Consider the following 21,424-nt stretch of genomic DNA (forward strand, 5'->3'; position numbering starts at 1 on the left):
GGATCTGGAGGAAACAATTAAGTTCCTCTCATGAGTTTTCTCTCCTTTACTCACTGGAACGTCCGAAGGAAGGATCATAGTCTGTGCAAGAGGCTGCAGAATAAAGAAAGACCCCTCCTCCCATGAATTCAGAGGCAGCCATGGCTTCCCGGACCAGAGTCTGGCATTTGCTTAGGAAGTATCTGCTTTCTACATCCACAGCGAGAACCAGAAAAGACTGGGATGCTTTTCTGTGCAATTTTTTTTGTTTGTATGTTTACCAGCAGCCAAGTTAGGTTTATAGACTTCTGTTACGTAGCAGGGGTCCAAGTTTGACCGTCAGAGAAATTCAGATACACCGGCGCTTGTCAAAGAATCTACTAGCGGCCATTCTCTACAAATCTAAATTATCCGCCTGCAACAGATTATCTCACAGCATTTGCACATGTGGTGGTACAGGAAGACTGTCCTCGGTGATGCTTTGCACGCAGGCAAACACACACATACCACAGAACTTCCTGAAGTGGTGTTCTCTGGGCAGTAACTCACACCCCATACACAATTAGTCTGTGCTCAAGTAAATGTACTGAATTCTTTTCTTCCGTTCTTTCTTTCTATTTTAGAGAGAGAGAATGCAAGGACAAGTTGGGGAAGGGAAGAGAGAAGGAAAGACAGAATCCCAAGCAGTTTCCACACTTGAAGCTCAGAGCCCAATGCGAGGCTTGAACCCACAAACCGCAAGGTCATGGCCTGAGCTGAGATCAAGAGTCTAACACCCAACCGACTGTGCCACCCAGGCACCCCTACTAAATTCCTTCCTAGGTAATTTATAATTGTATATTAAATGCCCTTACAACTCCTGTAGTATAGAAATAGATGTTCTAAACTGGGCCGAATTAGAATTCGAACCATTCTTTTGTTGGTATGCTCATTAACACCTTGCAGAAAAGAATGACCTGTAGAACACGGGTTTGAGAAACGTAACATATAGCGCTCAAGCAGCAGTACAAGACTACGCGGCAGAGCACCAGCAAGGAAAGTGCTTTATGGATGGAGGCGTCACCAGTGCGGGTGGCCTTCTCTGTGAGGACATCAGACCTCCCCTGGGAAATGCCCAAAATCTGTGGGCACCAGGTGTCCTGAATCAATGAGTTACAGCAATTACCAAGGTAATCTTGATCAATGAATGATTATGCTTATGCTGTGCCTGACTCTCCGCCCAGGAATTCAATTTGAACCCTTGTAACGGACACTGATACTGGGCACAGAATATGGATTTTTCCAGCCCCAGCAAAGTCACTTTCTTTTCCCCCAGCAAAGTCACTCTCTTTTTCCAGGAAAATAAAGCAACCATACAATGGATCGTGACATGTTGCTGAGCTGACAGCACAATCGAAGTCTCCAGACTAGCGGTCTACGATGCTAAGCTTCCTCCGGTTACTAAAATAGCCTCCACAATAAAAGAAAACCCACAGTCCCGGGTAGCTAACTCCCTACCTTTTAATTATTCATGTTAATGCCTTGCATTTGTAGAGTTTATACTTCAGAAATGCTAATCAGGCCCAAGGATTACATGAATAATGGAAAGCCACAAATAATTACCAAATCTGATTTTAAGCAATGTTTTCAACACATGCTCTCCCCAGAAATCTTCCCCAAATACTCCTTCCCCCTCCCTTCCACTTACATTCTTCATCCTAAAAGAAACCTTATTAGTACAATGAGTTTGATCAGGAGAACCAACCAAACTTTTATACTTTTGCTTTGTCTTTGCTACCCTAAGAGTAATGATGCTGAAAGACCAAAAAGAAGTAGTAAGAAGAGAAAAACAAAAGGATCAGGCTCAGAAACTAGATGCACTAATTGAAAGGGGGAATCTGAAACCCGGCTCCAGGGCCCAATACCACATCAGGGGAGTAGGTAACTGCCTTCCCTGCAGGTCTGCATCGCGTTGGCCCAGCTGTCTCCTCCCCCAGGGACTCGCTGTACCTGCCAAGAACAATGAGCTTTACACCAGATTACTGATGCAGCAGGTTCCCTGCCTTCCTCTAGGGGAAGAAAACCACCCAAACAACGCTGGTGTTCCTATTATTTAAAAAAACAAAACAACAACAACAACAAAATGACACTAGCTAATGTCCAATTTTGCCAATTAAAACCAAATGCCAGGGGCGCCTGGTGGCTCAGTCTGTTAAGCCACCGACTTTGGCTCAGGTCAGATCTCATGTTCATGGGTTCGAGCCCCGTCTCAGGCTCTGTGCTGACAGCTCAGATCCTGGAGCCTACTACCAGTTCTGTGTCTCCTTCTCTCTCTGCCTCTCCCGCTCTCATGCTCTGTCTCTCTCTGTATCAAAAATAAATAAAACATTAAAAAAAAAACCAAATGCCATTTCATAGCCATCCAACCAGCAAAAATCAAAGTGTCTTACTAAATCTAGTCTAAGGGAAGATATGGAGAAATGGGGACCTTCCCAGAGTATACATGGGGTATGTTGATAAGATGACTTGGGAAGGGCAGTCTGGTACATGAGAACGCACACACCACACCTAGGAATATACCGGAGGAACCCGCGTACACGGACGGGGAGAGGTGCACCGGTGGCATTGCCGCACAACCGGCAGTAGCAACAGGACAAAACCAAGCCAAACACACGAATTCACGTCTCTGTCCATCATTTGGAAAACAGTAAGTAAACTAGGGTAAAGGCACAGTGAAGAATTAAACTGTGGTAAAGTGGGGTTATGAAAGTGATCACTTTGGCCTGGTATCTCAAAACTTGAGGGGCTAAGTACAGACTGGCAGACTGACATATTAATATGATAATTTATATGAATTTAAATCCACAAATTATATAAAAATCTACCCATGTAGTAAAAATGAGGGAACAGACAGGAAGAGTACATGTTATCTCCTGGGAAGGGTAAGAGGGGGTAGGGTAGGGATGGAAGGAGAAAAGACCATGGAAAGATACATACAAAGTTGTGACAGTAGCCATAATATTTTATTTATATTCCCCATAAATATTGTATACTTTGCTATACAATTTTTGATCTGGGTCTCAGGCATATGGTTATTATGTTAGCTGTTTGCTAAAAAAAATGTTTTTTAAATAGCAACTTTCAAAATATTATAAATTATAGCCTTCTTTTAAAGGCCAAAATGAATGCTACAAATCGTGGACTGAGAAAAGCATATAACCTTATAACCGTGTGCAAGGCGAAAAGGAGTTGGATTATCAAAGCCATGAAAGTAGTGCATTCCTGAATGTCACCTTAAGAACACGATACATTTCAAACACACTTTATAGTGTCTTTATTTTTGTGTGGCTGATTTAAAACCATTTGGCTCAAAATGCGGTTATAAAAGTAATCATCAAGGAAAAGGAGTTCATGAAAAATATTTGCTCTACTTATATAATCACTAGGCATCTGAGATTATTTTCAAGTTAAAAAGAAGTAGAAGAAAACTAACCTTTAATTATTTAATTCTCATGTAACTTACTTTGACCTGGCTTTGAGCCTCCTAAAATTCAGAAGTGTTAGAGCAACACTGGGTTTTTAGAACCACTACAACGAAGCCATCGACCTACAAAAACTGTCCAGGTAACATTCGGTACCGCTCACATACTAGCGTATCAGTGCCAGCCACAGGAATAAGCACATTTAGGTAGCATCCCATCTAATCCTTAAGAACCCTACAAAGTACTAAACCTGGTTTACAGATGAAGCCACGGGGTACAGAAATACTGAGCATCTTGCCTGGAGCATAAAGTTGGAGCCTGTTTTGCCCCCTCCTGGAGTCCAAGTTACTAATCCCTCCACATATTGCCTCAAGGGGACCCCAGATTCACGCACATGGGAACAGCCTCGATTCAACATCTACTTTCACATACAATCCCCAATTAAAAAAATTTTTTTTAACATTTATTCGTTTCTAAGAGAGAGAGAGAGCGAGCGAACAAAAGAGCATGAATGGGGCAGAGGCAGAAAGAAGGACACGGAATCCGAAGCAGGCTCCAGGCTCTGAGCTCTCAACACAGAGCCCAGCACAGGGGCTCGAACCCACGAACTACGAGATCATGACCTGAGCCGAAGTCGGACGCTCAAACGACTGAGCCACCCAGGGGCCCTGACGTCCCCAATTTTAAATTTCAGAGATACTTCTATGACATTCAAATCTGACTTGGCTCATTTTACCAGCTGGAAAATTTGGTTTACGCCAGGGACGACTCTATCAAAGACTTGTCACGTCATCAGAGGTTCTGAAGTATCACTGTGATTCTGAGAAGATCTTCATCAGCATCAGGAAAAGGAAACTTGTTTTTCTCAGTCTATTCCTTTAGAGATCAAGTATCCCGAATTTTGCTCCCAACGCATTCTGCCGCCCGAACCGTGCGTAGCAATGTACGAGCCAGGGTGCTTGCTAAGGCTTCGTTCAGGGACGCCTGCTCACCTTCAGTTAACAGCTTAGAAGACTGAACTCTCAATGTCAGGGCCACAGGCGAGGACACAGGTCATGCTAAGTGCTACAGGCTCGCCCAGGATGAACCACAAACAACCCCAGGATGGTTTTATTTCTTCCCTTTGACTTTCACACTAAAGAGCTGCAGTGAAGTTTTAAGATAAAACAGGCTGGAGGACAACATAAATAGCTACATATTCAGCCAGAACATTTTCTGTTACCTTGAGTCATTAAAAAATCATTAATCTTGGGGTAAAAAAGTCAAATCTAGGACACTGGTAACAACAAAGTAGGCCTCCACTCTAATGATTGGGACAGTACTGTCGGAAGAAAGAAATTCAAAAAGCACCCAAAGTCCTGAATTAAAGTTTTGCTTTTTAACACGTCACCTGAAATACGGCCTCGTTCTTTAACCTTGGCCTCCTGCAGTACTAATGAGCAGGGATTATATGAGCCCCCGCACGAAGCATTGACAGTAGTAATGATCCACAAGAAATCCTCAGATGCGGCCTAGAGCGTTTGATTTGCTTTTCTCTTGTCAATACTGTTCCACCAAAAATCACGTCACTGGCCACACAGGCATCATCATCCCCTGACGCTCGGGATTTAGTTAACTCAGTGTCAGTGGCCAACAGTCCCTTTTAAAGGTTACCTTCTCCAAAATCACCTCAAAACAGAAATCCCCCATTCTTCTCTCGTGCTGTTGAGTTTTAATTAGAATAATGCAGGCTTTTGTGTCCTTCTCCTTATTTTCTTCCTCTATTGAAGAGAGTAAATTATGACCTAGACGCTAATTAATACATCCTCGTGTTCACAGCAAAGTGGCAGGAGACGTTAGATGTGAAGAGTGAGGTCGAATGGATCAGACACAGGGTGAACGTTAGCTCCGATGTGGTCTGACCCCAGTGACCAGCCATCAGCACACAGGCTCCTCTGGTGAGAGAGCAAGGAAGTGGAGCAGACCCGGGTACACCTGCACAGTGACGCTTGGCAGCCCTGAAGGAGAAAGAAGAGGCTGAGTGGGGAGTGTGGGGATACTCGGAGCCTGCAAAGGGCCAGGCAGCGCTCCAAGTGCACTGCTGAGATGGTTACCATGAGTTCCAAGTGAGCTGGAAGGGACTGACAGGGGTGAGAACACGGGGTCCGGGAGCCAAGGGGTCACGGGGAGGATGAAGAGTGCGGAAGGCATGAGGCCGCGCTGAGCTCACACAGCTGGTGAGACTGCACGTGTGGTCTAGCATGGGGCAGATGCACAAAAACTCAGGGTTTGCTAAATGTGAAGCTTGTGGGTGCCTACGGGAAGTTCTGAGTCCGCGGTATTGTAGGTGAGAGCTAGTAAGTCCCAACACAGACCTACACTACCTAAGCGGACCCAAGTGAAGGTCACATAGCTTGAGTGTCAGTGTCACTGCGACTTGTGACAGTGGAGAGGATTCTGAAGTCATTTACATTGTGAGAAAATGTCAAGACGACAGATGATTGGAAGTGTTGACCCAAGTGGCCAGTTTGGAGTTCCATTCATAAATCATGCTAATGTTAACGCAACTAATCTACTGGATGGATAAGGAGAACCAAGAGGATAATAAACACCACCGTGTAAGGATTAGGGAAAGGATTTACTGCTGTAGCGTGACAGAAGAATCAGGGGCAACGGACCCATAAAAAGAAAACGTGATTCCCATAGCAAGCCCACGCTGAAAACCCGAGTGCTGAGGTGCTGAATCCTAACACTGCAGATGCTACTTCGTATCTTTATATATTTGCTGACTGAAAGACCTGTGCCAGGAACCATCCATCTGCAAAGAACCTGTTTTTCTGGACATTGGGGGGGAGGGGGAAATGGCTGGTGCAGAGATAGCATTATGAAATGAAGGAGAGACATAAAAGGAAAATTCTCAGTGTGGCTTACTGAGGTACACTGGAATGAGTTGAAGCCAGTGGGAAGGTGACCACGAGCACACAGGACTGCCCTATGCTTGCTCCCAAACCCACAGAGGAGCAGGGAGCCGTAGGAAACCCTACCTGTCATGGAGCTCTGGGAGAGTTTAAGTCAACAAGGATTTGTCTCTTATATAATTCTCCCCTGACTTGTAACTTATACTTTATAGTCATGATAGTGAACTTCAGTTGTTCGAAGGGAGGTAAATACTTGTAATACTCCAGACATGGCTGTACTAAGTACATTCTACAAACTCAAAATGAACATTTAATAATGAGCTCCAGGGATGCCTGGAGTGGCTCAGTCTGTTGAGTTAGTTGAATCAGGAGTCTTAACTCTTGATTTTGGCTCAGGTCACGATTTCACCATTGTGAGATCAAGCCCTGTGGGAGGCTCTGCCCTGAGTGTGGAGCCGCCTAAGATTCTCTCTCTTCCTCTCCCCTACTTGTGCTCTCCCTCAAAACAAACAAACAAACAAAAACCCTCCAGTAGTTCAAGGAAAGATGACGGTAGAAGATGCTTCTGGAATGCTCCGGCACTGGAATTTGGTCCAAGTCAATCACTGCAGAATCAGCATATTCTCTCAGCCATAAGGTCCTAGCAGAAAATTAACGACAGGTCCTCTCTGCACGAAGGCTAGTGGACAAAGGTCTTTAATACAAAAGTCACCGTCATATCACCTGGTGGGATGATGATCTATCTGCTATCTCGAGGCCTTTGCTGGATTCAGGATAAAGTCCTGGATCTCGGAATGTTCCAAGGCTTGGACACATAGCCTCCCCTGTTGTGCTGCCTCATTCTCTCTGGCTAGCAGCGTCAGCGTGTCATCTCTCATCTGTCATTCTGTAATAAACATTTAGGGAGCCTCAACTACGTACTGGGCATTGCATTAGGTGCCAGGGACACAGTGTGAATGAGACAGTCACACTCACTGCCCTCTCAGAGTTCAGTCTCGTTGGAGAGCTGTTTACCAACTACTCAGCAAACACAACACACAGTTTGGTTGGAGCGACAGAGGACAACTACACGATGCTTGGAGAGCCCAGAACGGGGGACCCAGCCTGATCTGGGGACACTCTTAAGGAAATGACACTGAAACTGAAGAACCAGTAGAAGGTGACCAGGTACAGCAAAGCAGAGGGAAGAAAACCAAAGTTCACAGCAGTGGGGAGCAGGCTCTACCCCAGGACATAAAGATCCACTAACATCCACCTTTAATAATAATACAAGCAGCGTGTAACATCCAATAGGGTGCTGCACCAAATGCTCAGAGCACTTACTGGCGACTCATGAAAGAAACAAGACTACCACAGAGAAATAAAAGTATCAAAATAAGTGAAAGAAAACAGACTAAATTTAGAACAAGCAGTCTTGGTGCTGCAAACAGCAGGAGAAAAGATAAACAGCCCGCATAAAGCTGGCAGCCTCCGATGTAGGCACCCATCACCCAAGTCCTTGGCAGAAACCTGCCCACAAGTCCAAGACATTTCCATCAAGCAATCTCTCTCTCCCTCTCCCTCTCTCTCTCTCACACACACATGAAAAACCAAAAAAATTCTAAAAGTAGAAATGTTAAGAAGAAAAAAAATCCCTCTGGTTGGTTTCCAAGATGGCAGAGGTCACGGCTATGGTCCCATTGGGGCAGGCCAGAAGCGTTCCATTAATCCCAAGGAATAAAGGTCACACCCTTCATCATATTTGAAATAACAAGTGAGGTGATCTGACATAATGGTAATTTATTTCCTTGACTTCACACGACACAATTATAGGGCAGGGCAATGAGTAACCTACCTGACATCTAGTACATCTGATCCACGCGAATGCACGCAGGTCAAGGATCCAGGCACATACGCCTACTGCTGGGAAGAGACTACAGAGGCCTCAGAAAAGTGACAGCTGTCTCGGAAATTTTCATTCACAAGCTAGTTAATGTACACATCAGGAGATTAGATGAGGGGAAATTTCTGTAATAGGCATGTACCGGGGGCAAAGAGTGTGTTGGTAGAAGTTATCAGAAAATTTGTCATTTGTAGTCAAATATCCCACTTTTTATAAATATCATTTACTGAGCCCCAAGTATTTTCTAGGGAGTGTGCCAAGTGCTTGTAATATATCTAATCCTCACCTCCACCTATGAGCATGGTATCATTCGTTTCATTTTACAGCTCTGAACCTGACGCTTGGGAAGTTAAAGAACTGTAACTTGCCTATGTCCACATGCAGTGCTTTTTCTAGCACATCACACAGTCTCTCATCCCCCAGTCACTTTGAATTTCTAAATGCCCTTGGCAGACTTGGATGTAGCCACTAACAGGCAATCTGGTTAAACCTGTCCCACCATACCAGCTTGTCCCACCTACAGCCACAGGGTCTGAATATCTGTAGTTCTCTCCCGGGGCTCAGGGGCAACATCGACAATCTTGACTCTGCATTTGTACTTAGGTTTTGTGTTGCGTTGTTTGGGAAGGTTTCAAAAGGGCCCCACAGAGATTCCAACTCTCCACCCCAACTCCAAGTCATCTGTCAAGAGCCCTTGATACTTGACCCTGACAGTAACCCCATGAGGAAAACAGAGTTGCCACACCGGCCTCCATAATGTTGTTCCCAGTGACGGTTTTAGGACGACGGGTTCCACTAAATCCACAGACTATCTTGCTACTACTTTATTAGGCCTGAGACTTGAAGGATGAATCTAGCCCCAAGGACCATCTATATTTAAGATAAAACTGTGAATATAATGGTCTGTGGCCTATATGCCTAAGCTCCATTCATCCAAATCATCACTGGGCCTAAAGCCTAAGAAACAGAACTTGCATTTTATAGTCAGACAAAATACTCATCAGGGCCCTCACAAATACCTCCGACACAATGTCATGTCCATCTGCGGTACGCTTCAGTCTTCGTCTAGATCTGAGGTACAATAGCATATGGCTTGCCTTTTGAAGTTGGCAAATCTGGAACAGAAGTTTAATATATTGAGGGTAACATAAATGGCTCTTTCTAAATGCTCAGATCTGAGAATTAAGATGAAACTCTCTCAGTAAAATTTCCTTTGTTGCTGTGAAGGTATTGGTTTCTGCTCAAAACATGGCCAAGGTGCCTGCAAACGACCTGATGATTTTTAGTGACAACGGATTAAATGTAAAGTTGCTTCCTTAAGATACGCCACTAAGATACGCCACTTTTAGCGGAAAAGGACGCTCAGCTCAGCCTTCTAGTAAGTAACGTGGAAGAGTCATCAGCCAGGAGGTTTTCACCAAATACGTGGGCCTGGTTCCTACTGGGTAGAGCAGTCAGCTATTTTAGCTCCACTGATTATAGCTCTGGAAACCGGCACACAATGCTTTTTAAGTTTGTTTATTTGAGAGAAGGAAAGAGAGAGAATGCATGCATGTGTGACTGGGGGAGGGGAGAAGGGGGAGGGGGGAGGGGGAGAGGAGGAGGGAGGGAGGTAGAGAGGGAGAGAGAATATGAATCCCAAGCAGGCTCTAAGCTCAGTGTGGAGTGTGACGCAGGGTTCAAACTCACAAACCATGAGATCATGACCAGAGCCAAAACCGAGTCCGAAGCTCAACTGAGCCACTCAGTCACCCCCAGGCACATATTTTTACAAAACTTTTAGTTTTGTACAGCAAGCAAATTCCAATGCATATACTACCTCACCATATAAAGAATTCTGTTATGTAGAGGTCAAATCATGTTCCCCTTGTACAGTGGTATCTATGATAATTTTCTATTTCTGTAACACAGAATGCCTAGGAGGCGGTTCTACTCATCAATAGGTATTCACGGAGAGACCAATGAATGCAAGCCATACGTCAGATGTTATGGTCCTTGTTCCTGACATCTACTGTTATTTTTATACAAATCTTTTGAATAAAACACTGCATTTCAGGTCTCTTTAGCAAATAAAATTCATGCCAATCAATTTAAGATTTTCTCCTGATAGCAGGGATCTTTGATATTATTGCCTTTCCACACTATACATTTGCCTCACTAGTTGTAAAATTCTACTGATATAGTTTTTGCCTAGTCCTAAAATGGCACAAATAAAGACACTGGGTACAGACAACAGTCCAAGTCTTACAGAGCCCAAGAGGAAAAGAAACAAGAAAATGTGGGAGAATGATTCTAGAATGTACTTCTTGACATAATGCTCCTTTTTGGAGGAAAAAAAAAAAAGACTCATGACTTACAAAGAGGACACTATAATTGCTAGATCATCACCAATCCGATAGGAATATAAATGGTAAATAGGAGATCATAATTCATTTGGAAACCTTAACTGGCAGAAAGTCTGCCTTTATAGTGGATAAGCCAGAAGAAAAGAAGTTAACTGCAGTCTCCATAAACACATTTTAACAAAAAGGCAGATAAGGAGTAAAGGGAGAAGGAGAGTCCATTTGCTCAGAACTACTGTTCCCTGATTTAAAGGAGAAATTTTATAATCTGCAATTTGCTAACAAAAGGGGCAGAAGGCATTAACCTAACAAAGTGGTAAATTAATACTACCTTGCAAACACATGCCTTCATTTTTCCACCAAGGGAAATGATGGATAGATAGTATGATGGAAAACAACAAAACAGAGTAGAATCCCCGATACACTCTTAGGTGGAGGCAATGAGGCAGAGAAAATAGCATTAACCTATCAGTTGCATCCAAATACAGTACTGTCTCTTCCAAAGCAGTTACCTTGGACAATTCTAATACGGTCAACATTTCTTAAAATTCCTATGTTAGACTTCCAGAGACTGTGCAAGTTATTTTTAAATGTTAAGTTCTATCTCCATTCAGTAATGTTCCATGCAGTCTGCAATTTCTTATAAGAAACTGGCACTTGAATAGCTTACAGTTTCAAGAAGGGCACAGAACTACAAATAGCTACTTTCATTATACTTTCTGCCCTTTCTCTGATTTTAGTTTATCTTCTTGCATTATTGGTACAGTGATCTTCCTCCACTAGACAGAAAAACACTTCTGAGACCAGAAACCATGTCAATTACCTTTGCATCATCTCTACAAACACCCCAGCAAAGTAATCTGTACAGAGTGTGCATTTAACAAGAGTTGGTTCAGGGAGAAAACATCTTTTTATTTAATAATTGCACCTGTTCGGCAAAATGCACCATAAGGCAGGTTTGCCTTGAAACCTATCCAAGGGCATTTAGTTACTGCAATACCTGAATAGGCTCTCCTATGCCAGCCCTAAGGTCAGCACGCCACTGAGGCTTGGGTTCTGAAGGTGTAAGAGCAAGAGCATAAGCCCAACTCGCTCCCAATTACCTTCTAAATGTTATACATCAATAGTATCAAGTACATCCCTATTGATTACATGGGAGAAAAATCCCTCCTTCAGGAACTGATCTCATCTACTATCTCAGCAAACTACTGTCTCACTCCACCAGGGCAATTTTGAAGCCACAATGGGAGTCCAGACGGTAATCGATATGTTCACTCCTACTGAGTTCATCATATGATGGTTACCCAGCAGGAGAGTACCCAGAAAGATACTACGTGTCAGGAACCCAGGGTAATTCTTGACAGAAGCACTGTGCTTACTGAATTTATACAGCACGCTTCTTTATTCCCAGTAATGACAGAATAAAGATACTAAGCGTGAAAACCAGGTAGCTGATTAGACCACAGAGTAGGCAGACAAGAAAACAAAGTGATTGTTTGTCTTAAGAGTCACACAGAGGAGATCATCTGTAGGTCATCTTGCTATGATGCTTTGGAAATAATTTAGAAAACACAAGTCCATTATAAGTTGCAAAAGATGATATAGGCAACTGGTGAGTTAAGAATGATATTCAGAGCAGGCAAAACCATTTATTTACGTGGGAAAGGTCAGCTGAAATCTTCTACGAGGCCAGGTTATGAGCTTCCTTGCAGGAAAGAGGCTGTCCGCTCCATCAGGCGCTTTTTAAAAAGCTACTTTTTTGCATGGACCTCAAGGATATTGTAGTATAGAGGTGGAATTTAAGGAAAGGGATTAAGCAGGCTGTGTTGCAGCCTATGAACAAGTAATAAATTGTATCATTTATCTTGAATGTATCATAGATAAGCTGCTATATAAGGATTGCCACTTCAGATAGCTGTGAAATTAGGTGATTAACTAGTTGTTACTTAACCTTCTAATTTCTGCATAAGTCTAATTACATGAAACAGAAGTTGGTGTTTTGATTTTTTACTTTGCTTTTCGGTTTGGAGTGTCATTGTAACTACTGTATTGTAAATGATGGAAAATAATTGCATATGTTAAAAAAATATGAAACTTTATAAAGTAAAAAAAAAAAGAAAATTTCAAAAAAAAAAGAAAAGAAATGGGCTACAACCATAAAAAAATAAAATAAAATAAAATAAATAAAAACCACGTTCATTTCGGGACCTGACCATATCTGGCACCAGGAAGCAATTAAGGCCAGACAAAGCAGAGGGGACAACAATGCAGGAGATCACAGCTCTTCAGACTTGAACTCTGTTGTCTGATAAGGTAACCACTAGCCACATGCAGCTCTTTAAACTATCAATTAAAATTAAAACATCAGTTTCTCAGTTATAGTGTAGCTGTATTTCCAGTGCTCCCAGCATTATGTGGGAGTGGCTACCGTACCAGACAGTTCACACAGGAGAATATTTCCATCCCTCCTCTACTGACAAAGCCAGATTTGAAAGTGGACATTCCTACTGCTCAGACAGACCTGCTGAGAAATTCAGAACCAAGCCCATAGTCTTACTTACTAGGAATCATGTAAGATTTCCAAGGTTGTTTGTTTATGTCTGGGCATTTGTATCAACATAAGGTTTTCCTTCTAATCTTTTTCTTTTTTTTCCCTTTGATGCAGGGAAAAGTAGAACAAGAAAAATTGTAGGGGATCAGAAACTCCTTAAGTCTCTCTTATCCACAAAGTTGCACAAATTGCCAAAATAAATATATTTTTAGAAGTAACTACTTACCCTACCCTTCTTCCCTTTAAATAAAATACTCAAGGTAACCGGGGATGGGGGAACCCATGGAAGAAAGAGGAATTCAATAAAACTACTCAGAACAAAATGGAAAGCTAATCTAAATTACTGCTTCAAGATGCCTAAGGGAAAAGTGCCAAAAATCAATAAGATTTCCAAAAATACACAGTGGGCACAGTTCAACAGTTCCACATTAATTTAGAAAGCTAACACCTCCTAAGAGGCCAGATGATTTTTCTCCTAACAACTGAAAGTACTGGGTTTTCATCAAGAGCACATTCTGGTTCAATTAATTCCTGGGCAATAAAAGAATCACCCATGTCAGCTTCCATTCGTGGCATCGGTAAATTCCTGGTCATTTGGTTCTAAGATAGAAGCTATAGATGATAGTAAAATTAAAATCAACTACATCACCAAGGCTCTGCTGATTTGAAATTCCCTGTAACCAGTCTTTTAAAAGTGAAGCATAAACATACTTTGGGATTTCAATTATTCTTCAGAAAAGCAAACTAAGACTCATTCAAGAACCAGGAAAAAAAAAAGCCAGTCGTTTTCAGACACTGGATTCTATTTAAACACTCATTCTATCAGGGCTTCAATATTTGCCTGCTACTTTGCCATGCTACTACTCTGTACCACACAGAGGAAATCTGGTATCTCAGTGACAGAACAATTTGAATGCAAGCTAACATTTAATCGGCACACAGAAACAACAAAACTGATAACCTATCAGCATAAGAGACAAATGGCTCGTGCATTTGGGGGAAGGAGGTTGCAAGAATTAGGATACTGGGGGAAAAAATTTAAATGCAAGCCTTAAAGCCCTTCTTCAAAAATACATGTTGCCATCTCTGAGAATTACAGCTCTGGGAGGGTGACTATGAGGCAATGCTAAAATGATGCAGTACACCGGGATTCGAGAAGCCAGGCAGAGCTGCGGCTCCATTTCACCATTATGAAAGAAGACCTCTCCCTTCTGCACCCAGCACGTTCCAATCTCCAGACCCACGTTCAGCAGAGTTCCCATCAGAAGTTATAAAAGGTCATACTTCCCCCTCTCTGTCCTCTAGCTTTCCCCCTACAGTGCTGCTCAATGTTTATTTACCTCCTTCTCTCGCTCATGTCAGAACAGAAAAAGAAGGAACATCTTGACCCTCTGCCCTTGGAAAGGACTCACTCTTAGGTCACTTCATCTAACTCATCCCCTTTCCAGGAGAAAACTCAGCTCATTAAAAAGAAATCACCAGTGCACCTAAGCAAGGTAGAGAGATGCTCCTTTAAACCTGCATAAGTCCTATTTCCTACTCCTGGTAAGGACATGGTCATTTGTTAACTGCTCAAACGAGCGTGTGAATATTAAAGATCTCTAGGCCAAGAAAGTAGCTTGTGTCAAAAAGGCAACTGATCTGAAACCTACCAAAACTGCAAAATCTGTTCTGCATTTCATGCATACACAGCTTACAGAATGTGTAAATAGCACCAGCAAACTGTGCTAGGAGGTCACAAGCACTCCACACAGCGTGCGCCACAGACAGTTTGTTAATGTGCTACAGACAGTGGGAAATGGGGGCCAGCTCCGGTTCCAACCAAAGGGTAGAACTAATGCATACCTTTAGGTCTTCGGGAATTTCCATTCTTTTGCTGTTCATCTTCCTCATTAATGGTGAATAAACCAAGGGGAATTGGCCTTGCACTGGTCTTCTTCAGTCTCTCTTGTCGGAAAGCTGTAGCTGATCCAGGCATACCGCGGCTACTTGTTTTTTAATTATTATTGTATTAAAAATATATGCTTATGTAATTGCAGCTCCCAGGAAGCTGCTAGTTTCTAAGCTGCTGGTTCATTTGAGCACTTGTAATAGATCCCCTATGGGTAAACAGTGTGCAAACAGCTGACAGATACTACCAGCCACTTGGCAACTGAGGCCCTGCGGTTCCCCCTCACCTAGCAGCAACCCCCCCTCCCCTCCCCGCCCCCTCCCACTTACTCCCCCCAGGCAAGGGGCTGGCTGGAGCTGCTAGCTGGCACACGCTCTCACACACACACACACGCACGCGCGCTTTCCTTCCGGAAGAGCCCCGGGAAAGGCACGCAGGGTCAGAAGCCTCCTTCCACCGCCTAACCAGTTCTGTCAGATCCCAGCTTCTTCCTGCCGCGGCACCTTTGTCCAGGCTTCCTGCCACCACTGCACTGTAAGAGATTCGGCCCACAGCACAGAGGGAAAACCGGGATCTGCTGTCCTGTAAACAGTTGCCCTGACAACCGGGACAGGTCCTGATCCGGGAGGGCTGGGGGCAGCTCCGGTCCGCCTAGAGGGGTGGCAGCCGCGGGATGCTGGTCCGCGATGCCGGGGTCGGCTCTCCGCAGGGCAGAGGTCCCCAGAGCGGGGAGGGGGCGCCAGCGCTCGGCGCAGCTCCTGCTTCCTTTCCTCTCCACCACCTGGCCAGAGGACTCCCCAGGATGGGGAAGGGGGATCAAGGCAAGAAGTCTTTCTCTTCTTTGGGGGACGCGGCTCTCGATAGTGATAATGTCTGCGAGGCCCTGGATGAAGGCAGGCATCGCTGGCCGCCCGAGGCTCACTCTGCACACAGCATCACATCCCAGCTTTCTGGAGGCCCCTGTAAGCCCCGGAGTCGGTGCAAATGGGCTGGGCCGTGAGGACTGGCACTGCCACACGCACCTGAGACGGTCCAGGGAGGACACGCAGGGGGTGGGCCGACTCTGTTCTCACCAAGACCACAGTTTGGAATACCCCTTCTGCAAGTCAAGTTTAAAGAGAAACGAGCAACTACAATCCGCCTAAGGGAGGAAAAAAAAAAAATCGGCCTCAGGCACATCCGGCCAACTGCCCCCAGCTCCCTCTGCTCTGGGCGCGAGTCACTACCAACAGTTCTGAGCTATTGTCAACACTTGACCCACTTTGAGTTCTTTTTTGGACTGTTTTCTCCAAAGCATACAATCATGTGATTATTATTTTCTTCTGAAATGAGCTTTCTCACTTAAGACTCTCCACTTCGAGGCTGCCTGAAATTTAGGCTGGATGTGGAAAAAAAAAATTAAATTTATAGGAAGTGACACAGACAGATGCCAACTGCCAAATTAATAATTTTTGTTGTTTTTGTTTTTGCCTCCTAATCAAAATCAAGTCTCCTTAGAAAGTCCGAAACAATCCTCCAATCCCAGACCACTCTCCTATATTCTCCTCAAAACTGAACCTACTTACCCAAAAGGGGACCCCAAGGACTCTATGCCAAGCACCCTCTCTATACTTTTAAGTTTATTTATTTTGAGAGAGAAACAGTGCAAGTGGGGGAGAAAGAGAGAGAATCCCAAGCAGGCTCCACATGGCTAGCACACAGCCGGACACAGGGCTCAAACTCACGAAACCGCGATATCGTGACCTGAGCCAAAACCAAGAATTGGACGTTTAACCTACTGAGCCGCCCACGCTCCCCAAGCACTCTCTCTAAATCCTTTGGATGGAAGAATAACTTCGGACAATTCATCTAACTTTCCTTGGTGCCTCAGTTTTCACTGTAAAATCGGGGTGACATCATTTACCTTACAGGGGTTGGGGCGAGGATTAAATGAAGCATGGTAGCAGCAGTAAGAAGTGCTTATACGTATCACCTGCTTTTACATTTTATTCTACGTCTGTTATAAGTACTCCGTTTTTGCTTCGTATTCAAGGTGTTTCCAGCCCAACAATCAAGTCTGTGAAGCAGTGATACTGTCTAGCCCATGCTGGAGATGTATTAGATGGTTGGCGAATCCATGCTAGGAAAAAACGAAGCACGTCAGAAATCTTTCACTTGAAGGCTGGGGGGACTTAGACCTGTAGATTGAGGAACTGCAGGAAATGTCAGGTATTAAGTTTACTTTAAAATCATGTTCACCTGTATGACAGGTACTTGGAATAAAAGAGGAAGGGGCTGGAGAACCGCATGGGTCTGAGAACCCATCTAAATCAACGTTTTACATGCAAGGAAAACCGAGGCGCAGGAGATGAAATTCCTTGCCCGGGTCACGTGTTAGCTGCCAACAAGTCTGCGGTGAAAATGTAGAACTCCTTCCTAGGCCAGCGCTTCTCCTTATGATGAATAGAGGCCTACCTCGTTTAGGATCATAGACCCCGCTTGCCAGCTGCTCACAGAGATGGCAAGATGGAGAGAAGGAAAGCGAGAATCCATGCTCCAATCATGCAAGATCTTGTTGTGTAAGAAATAAACAGCAGATCACCCTACTTCCATTAATTCTATTTGGTAATTCTATTTCTGAATTAAAGATGATTTGTTATTTCCTATTTCTTTCTTTAATCAGAAGATCAGTGAGCACAGTCCAGTTTTATAACACACACACACACCCACACACACACACACACACACACAGCTGAACCTACCTTTTGGCAGAAAAAGTGAAAAGCTACGGCACGAGCAAACAACAAATTTCATTCCAAAATGTTCCTTACCCAGATATAGCTAACAGCTTCTGATCATCTCCATGGACCTAACAAGAGTATTACTGAAAGTGGTAAGGCTAAGGAAAAAGGGATCTTTTCCTTCATCTTTCGTCTTAAAAAAAAAAAAAGTTTGTTTATTTTGAGACAGAGTGAGCATGCATGCAAGTTGGCAAAGGAAAGAGAGAGGGAGAGAGAGAGAATCCCCGGCAGGCCTGATGTGGGGCTGGGATTACACCGTGAGATCATGACCTGAGCCCAAGTCCGATGCCCAACGGACTGAGCCGCCCAGGCACCCCCCCTCATCTTTCAAATAAAAAATAAAAGGATGGTGTTTATGAAGTATCCTAGGAAGAAAAGGAAACATCTTTCTAAGAGTGGCTTTTAAAAAGCAAAGTGAAAGCGGAAATTCAAATGACTTCTGCAGAAGACGTACATTCCTTTACCTTCAAGGACAGGATGCCTGGATGGCTTTTTCTCCTCGTTTACAGGAGAAACACAGCAGCAAAGCAAAAGCTGCCTAGTGTTTAGCTTGTCCAGATAAGACTTCACAAAGGAGCTCTCCCTGAGGTCGGTGGAACAGAGATCACAGAACAGCCCTTCTGGGACGCAGAGGACTCTGCGCCCACCTCTCCCACACCTAGCTAATCAACAGCTCTCTTCTGTTAACAGCAGTGGAAGGACTATCCCTCAAATAATAGAGATGGTATTCTTCATGCTTTAGGGTCTAGTGGAGAATTCTGATTTGTATCAAAATATGAAAGTCACCCAAATGGGTGTTTTGAAAGTTAGGCTTCAACTATTTACTGGGGAAATGAAAGCCTAATCAAAGGAGGCCAAATGTCAACATCCTACAACCCAGGAGGCAGGGTGAGATCAAGTGGAAGAGTCCCATTATCCAGAACATCTCCAGCTCTGTCAGATAGGTTACTTTGTTAGTCACAACAGCACTGAGAGCAGGGCATCACCCGGCAGATCAGGAAACTGAGGCTCAGAGATGTTACAGTCACACAGCTAGTTCGGTCCCTGAGCCAGGATTAACTCATGGCCCATCTGCTCTGAAGCTAAGATGCTTTTGTCCTGCTGCCTTGTAAATCCCGGCCGCAACACCCACTAGCTATGTCCGGGTCACAGCTGTGACCAGTCACAGGGAAGCAAAGAGCCCAAGATCAAATAATCATAATAGAGGATTTTTTTTCCTATCCATGAAGTTCACATTTAAGGCCTAAATACATTTGAGATTAATTTCCTAAATGCTCAAACCCAGTCTTCAATGGATACAGGTTTTTCAGGAATACTGGCACTTAGCCCCTAGACAGGCACGGGGCTGCAATCTTCTCCCTTTCCTTTCTGGACCCCAAAGGCAGATGTGGTAAGGGAGATGGCCAGACCCGAAAGTAAAAGGGATCCTACTGTGAATTCCTGCCCACTTCCCCAGCACGAACAGGTGTTTCCAATTTGATGTGGTGCATGTGTCCTTGAATGTCACCTGCAGGTAGACCATCTTCATTCGGTCCCCGTGGGAACTGGGGTATGTAGACTTCCAAGAGTCAGTTAGGTTTTGCAACTATTAAATTTGTTAAAATGACAAATGATGTATTAATGGAGACTTTCTACAAAGTAGGAAGAAATGAGACGCTGCCTGGTAAGAAAGGGTAGATTTTATAACTAGGCTGGCCTTACAAGAGAAAAATGTTTGCAGTATAATCATAAAATATAGTCACAATCATACGTGAAAATGATACCACTCATCCGCTATGAATTAAATAGGCCAATAGATCCTTGAGGGATTGCTATTCCCACCAATTCCCACCCCCGGATGCTATTCCCTTAGTAAACAATGAATTTACGTCTGTTTGTCCCTCTACCCTGGCTGCCTGGAGCTCCTGGCCTACCTCTAACATGAGGTAGGTGAACATGAAACAGAGGCAAACTAAGTGATCCGTATGGGAGGTCATTTCACAACTTGGACCTGCCTGTCTCCATGTTATAGGAGACTAAACACATGTAGGCACATGTGTACACACATACACTTCAGGTTTCTGTTCACATTTACCCTTCCTAAGCTTTTATTTTATGTCCATAAGATTGGAAAATAGCATATAGCCCATGAATGGATCCAAAAATATCCTCTTGCATAGAGAAATGTGCTTATCCAGGGAGAGGTATACCTAGATTTTTCCCTTCCAAAAGCCTACAGAGCTTTACAAAACCTAAGAGCCTGAGTTGTACTAATCAAGGACTGTAGCTGAAAATAGAAAATTGCTACTGCTGGACTGAATGGCCAGCTCTGGTAAATTACAGTTCTGTATACATATAAGCCAGTTACTTTTCAGTGGGACCCACAAGTGCCAAAATGCCTTTTCACATTTTTACATTAAGAGGAGAGGATTAATTCCTCAAAACTACTAGATTTCAGAATCTTTCAAATACTTAATGCATACTCCCCCAAAGTAAGCTGCAACTTACATCTAGTAGTTTTAGAAATCCACATTTTAATGCAATATTAAAAAAAGAAAGAAAGAAAACCTTCATATAGTTTGAAAATACACAGCCAGCACAGGTTGACTGTGGAATCAACCCCTGGAAAGAAAGGTCCCAGCTGATTCTCTACCATCCCCAGTCTTGAAGTTAGAGGGCTTCCTTACAGTCTCCGGGCCTAGGACACTTCCTCCTGGCTTCTTTGGCAATAAGGCCTAACATTCTGCCATCTTGCTGCATTACAAGTAGCTGTTGGACAAAGAAATACTGCACAAAGACGAGACCGACCCTTTGAAAGGAAAATAAAAAAGGTAGGTTCGCTTGGATCTTTATTTTACCACCTTTCACTAACAGTAAGAGAAACAGTAAATACTACTCTAGTAGTGATGTGCCAACAGCCAAGAAGTACCGGGTGCCTGCCATGCCTTTTATGACACTTCTATAAATCTTCACCATGTGGTGGACACTTCGTGGTGCCGGCAGACTCCCATTGTCGGACATTTAAACCCTGAGGATTCACTTACCTGAATGTAAGGTGTGGATACTAAGCTTTCTTTAAAACTCTTTCCGGAACATTAGGTATCAGTAGCTAAGTTGTCAATATTATAAAATGCCATGTTGAACTTTAACCCAATAAACACAGATTAGAATGCCCTTGGGCCTCCGGTTCATTAGTCCCACTGATAAAACTTAATGTACGCTGTATGAACATCTCAATTCCTTGACAAAAGTTAAGCCGGGCACACCTCCTCTCCTCTAATAGTGACACCCTTATGAGGTTACAAATCCAATTTTACAGATTCAGAATGAGGCAAAAGAAGTCCATGGCTGGGTTCAACAGAAGAATCAGACAGCCAGGGCTGTGTTTCTCAAACTTACCTAATCTATCACTGGTCTGTGAGCAGTTATGAGTTTAGTTTTCTTTTTTTGAATCACACCATTAGAAAGAGAAGAAAACCAAGAAACTGTGCTTCTGTGTCTTGCTTTAGGAGTTGTAAAAACCCATGGCCATTTGTAGGAAAGTGGATGGACCTCGAGGGTGTCATGCCAAGCGAAATAAGCCAGGCAGAGAAGGACAGAACATATGTTTGCACTCATAGGTCTAACAGGAGACCAGGAGAAACCTAATGGAGGACCAGGGG

At 43.7% G+C, this 21,424-nt stretch overlaps 1 protein-coding gene across 7 annotated transcripts in view; it reads right to left on the reverse strand.

Moving 5' to 3' along the window:
* MAP7 (microtubule associated protein 7) overlaps nt 1-21,424 on the reverse strand; it is a 173,346-nt gene that overhangs the window by 134,600 nt on the left and 17,322 nt on the right. For 3 of the 7 annotated variants that reach the window (XM_029943583.1, XM_029943582.1, XM_029943581.1), the window contains exon 1: nt 14,958-15,247. The exons of 2 other annotated variants lie outside the window; for them this stretch is intronic. In XM_029943583.1, coding sequence (XP_029799443.1) covers nt 14,958-15,090 — 133 coding nt within the window. In that variant the 5' untranslated portion in view covers nt 15,091-15,247. Of the gene's footprint in view, nt 1-14,957; nt 15,248-21,424 lie in introns of those variants that run through there. 2 more of the 7 variants (XM_029943588.1, XM_029943586.1) reach the window with 1 other exon arrangement.

This window comes from Suricata suricatta, chromosome 7, assembly GCF_006229205.1.
Source record: "Suricata suricatta isolate VVHF042 chromosome 7, meerkat_22Aug2017_6uvM2_HiC, whole genome shotgun sequence".
Taxonomy (NCBI): domain Eukaryota; kingdom Metazoa; phylum Chordata; class Mammalia; order Carnivora; family Herpestidae; genus Suricata; species Suricata suricatta.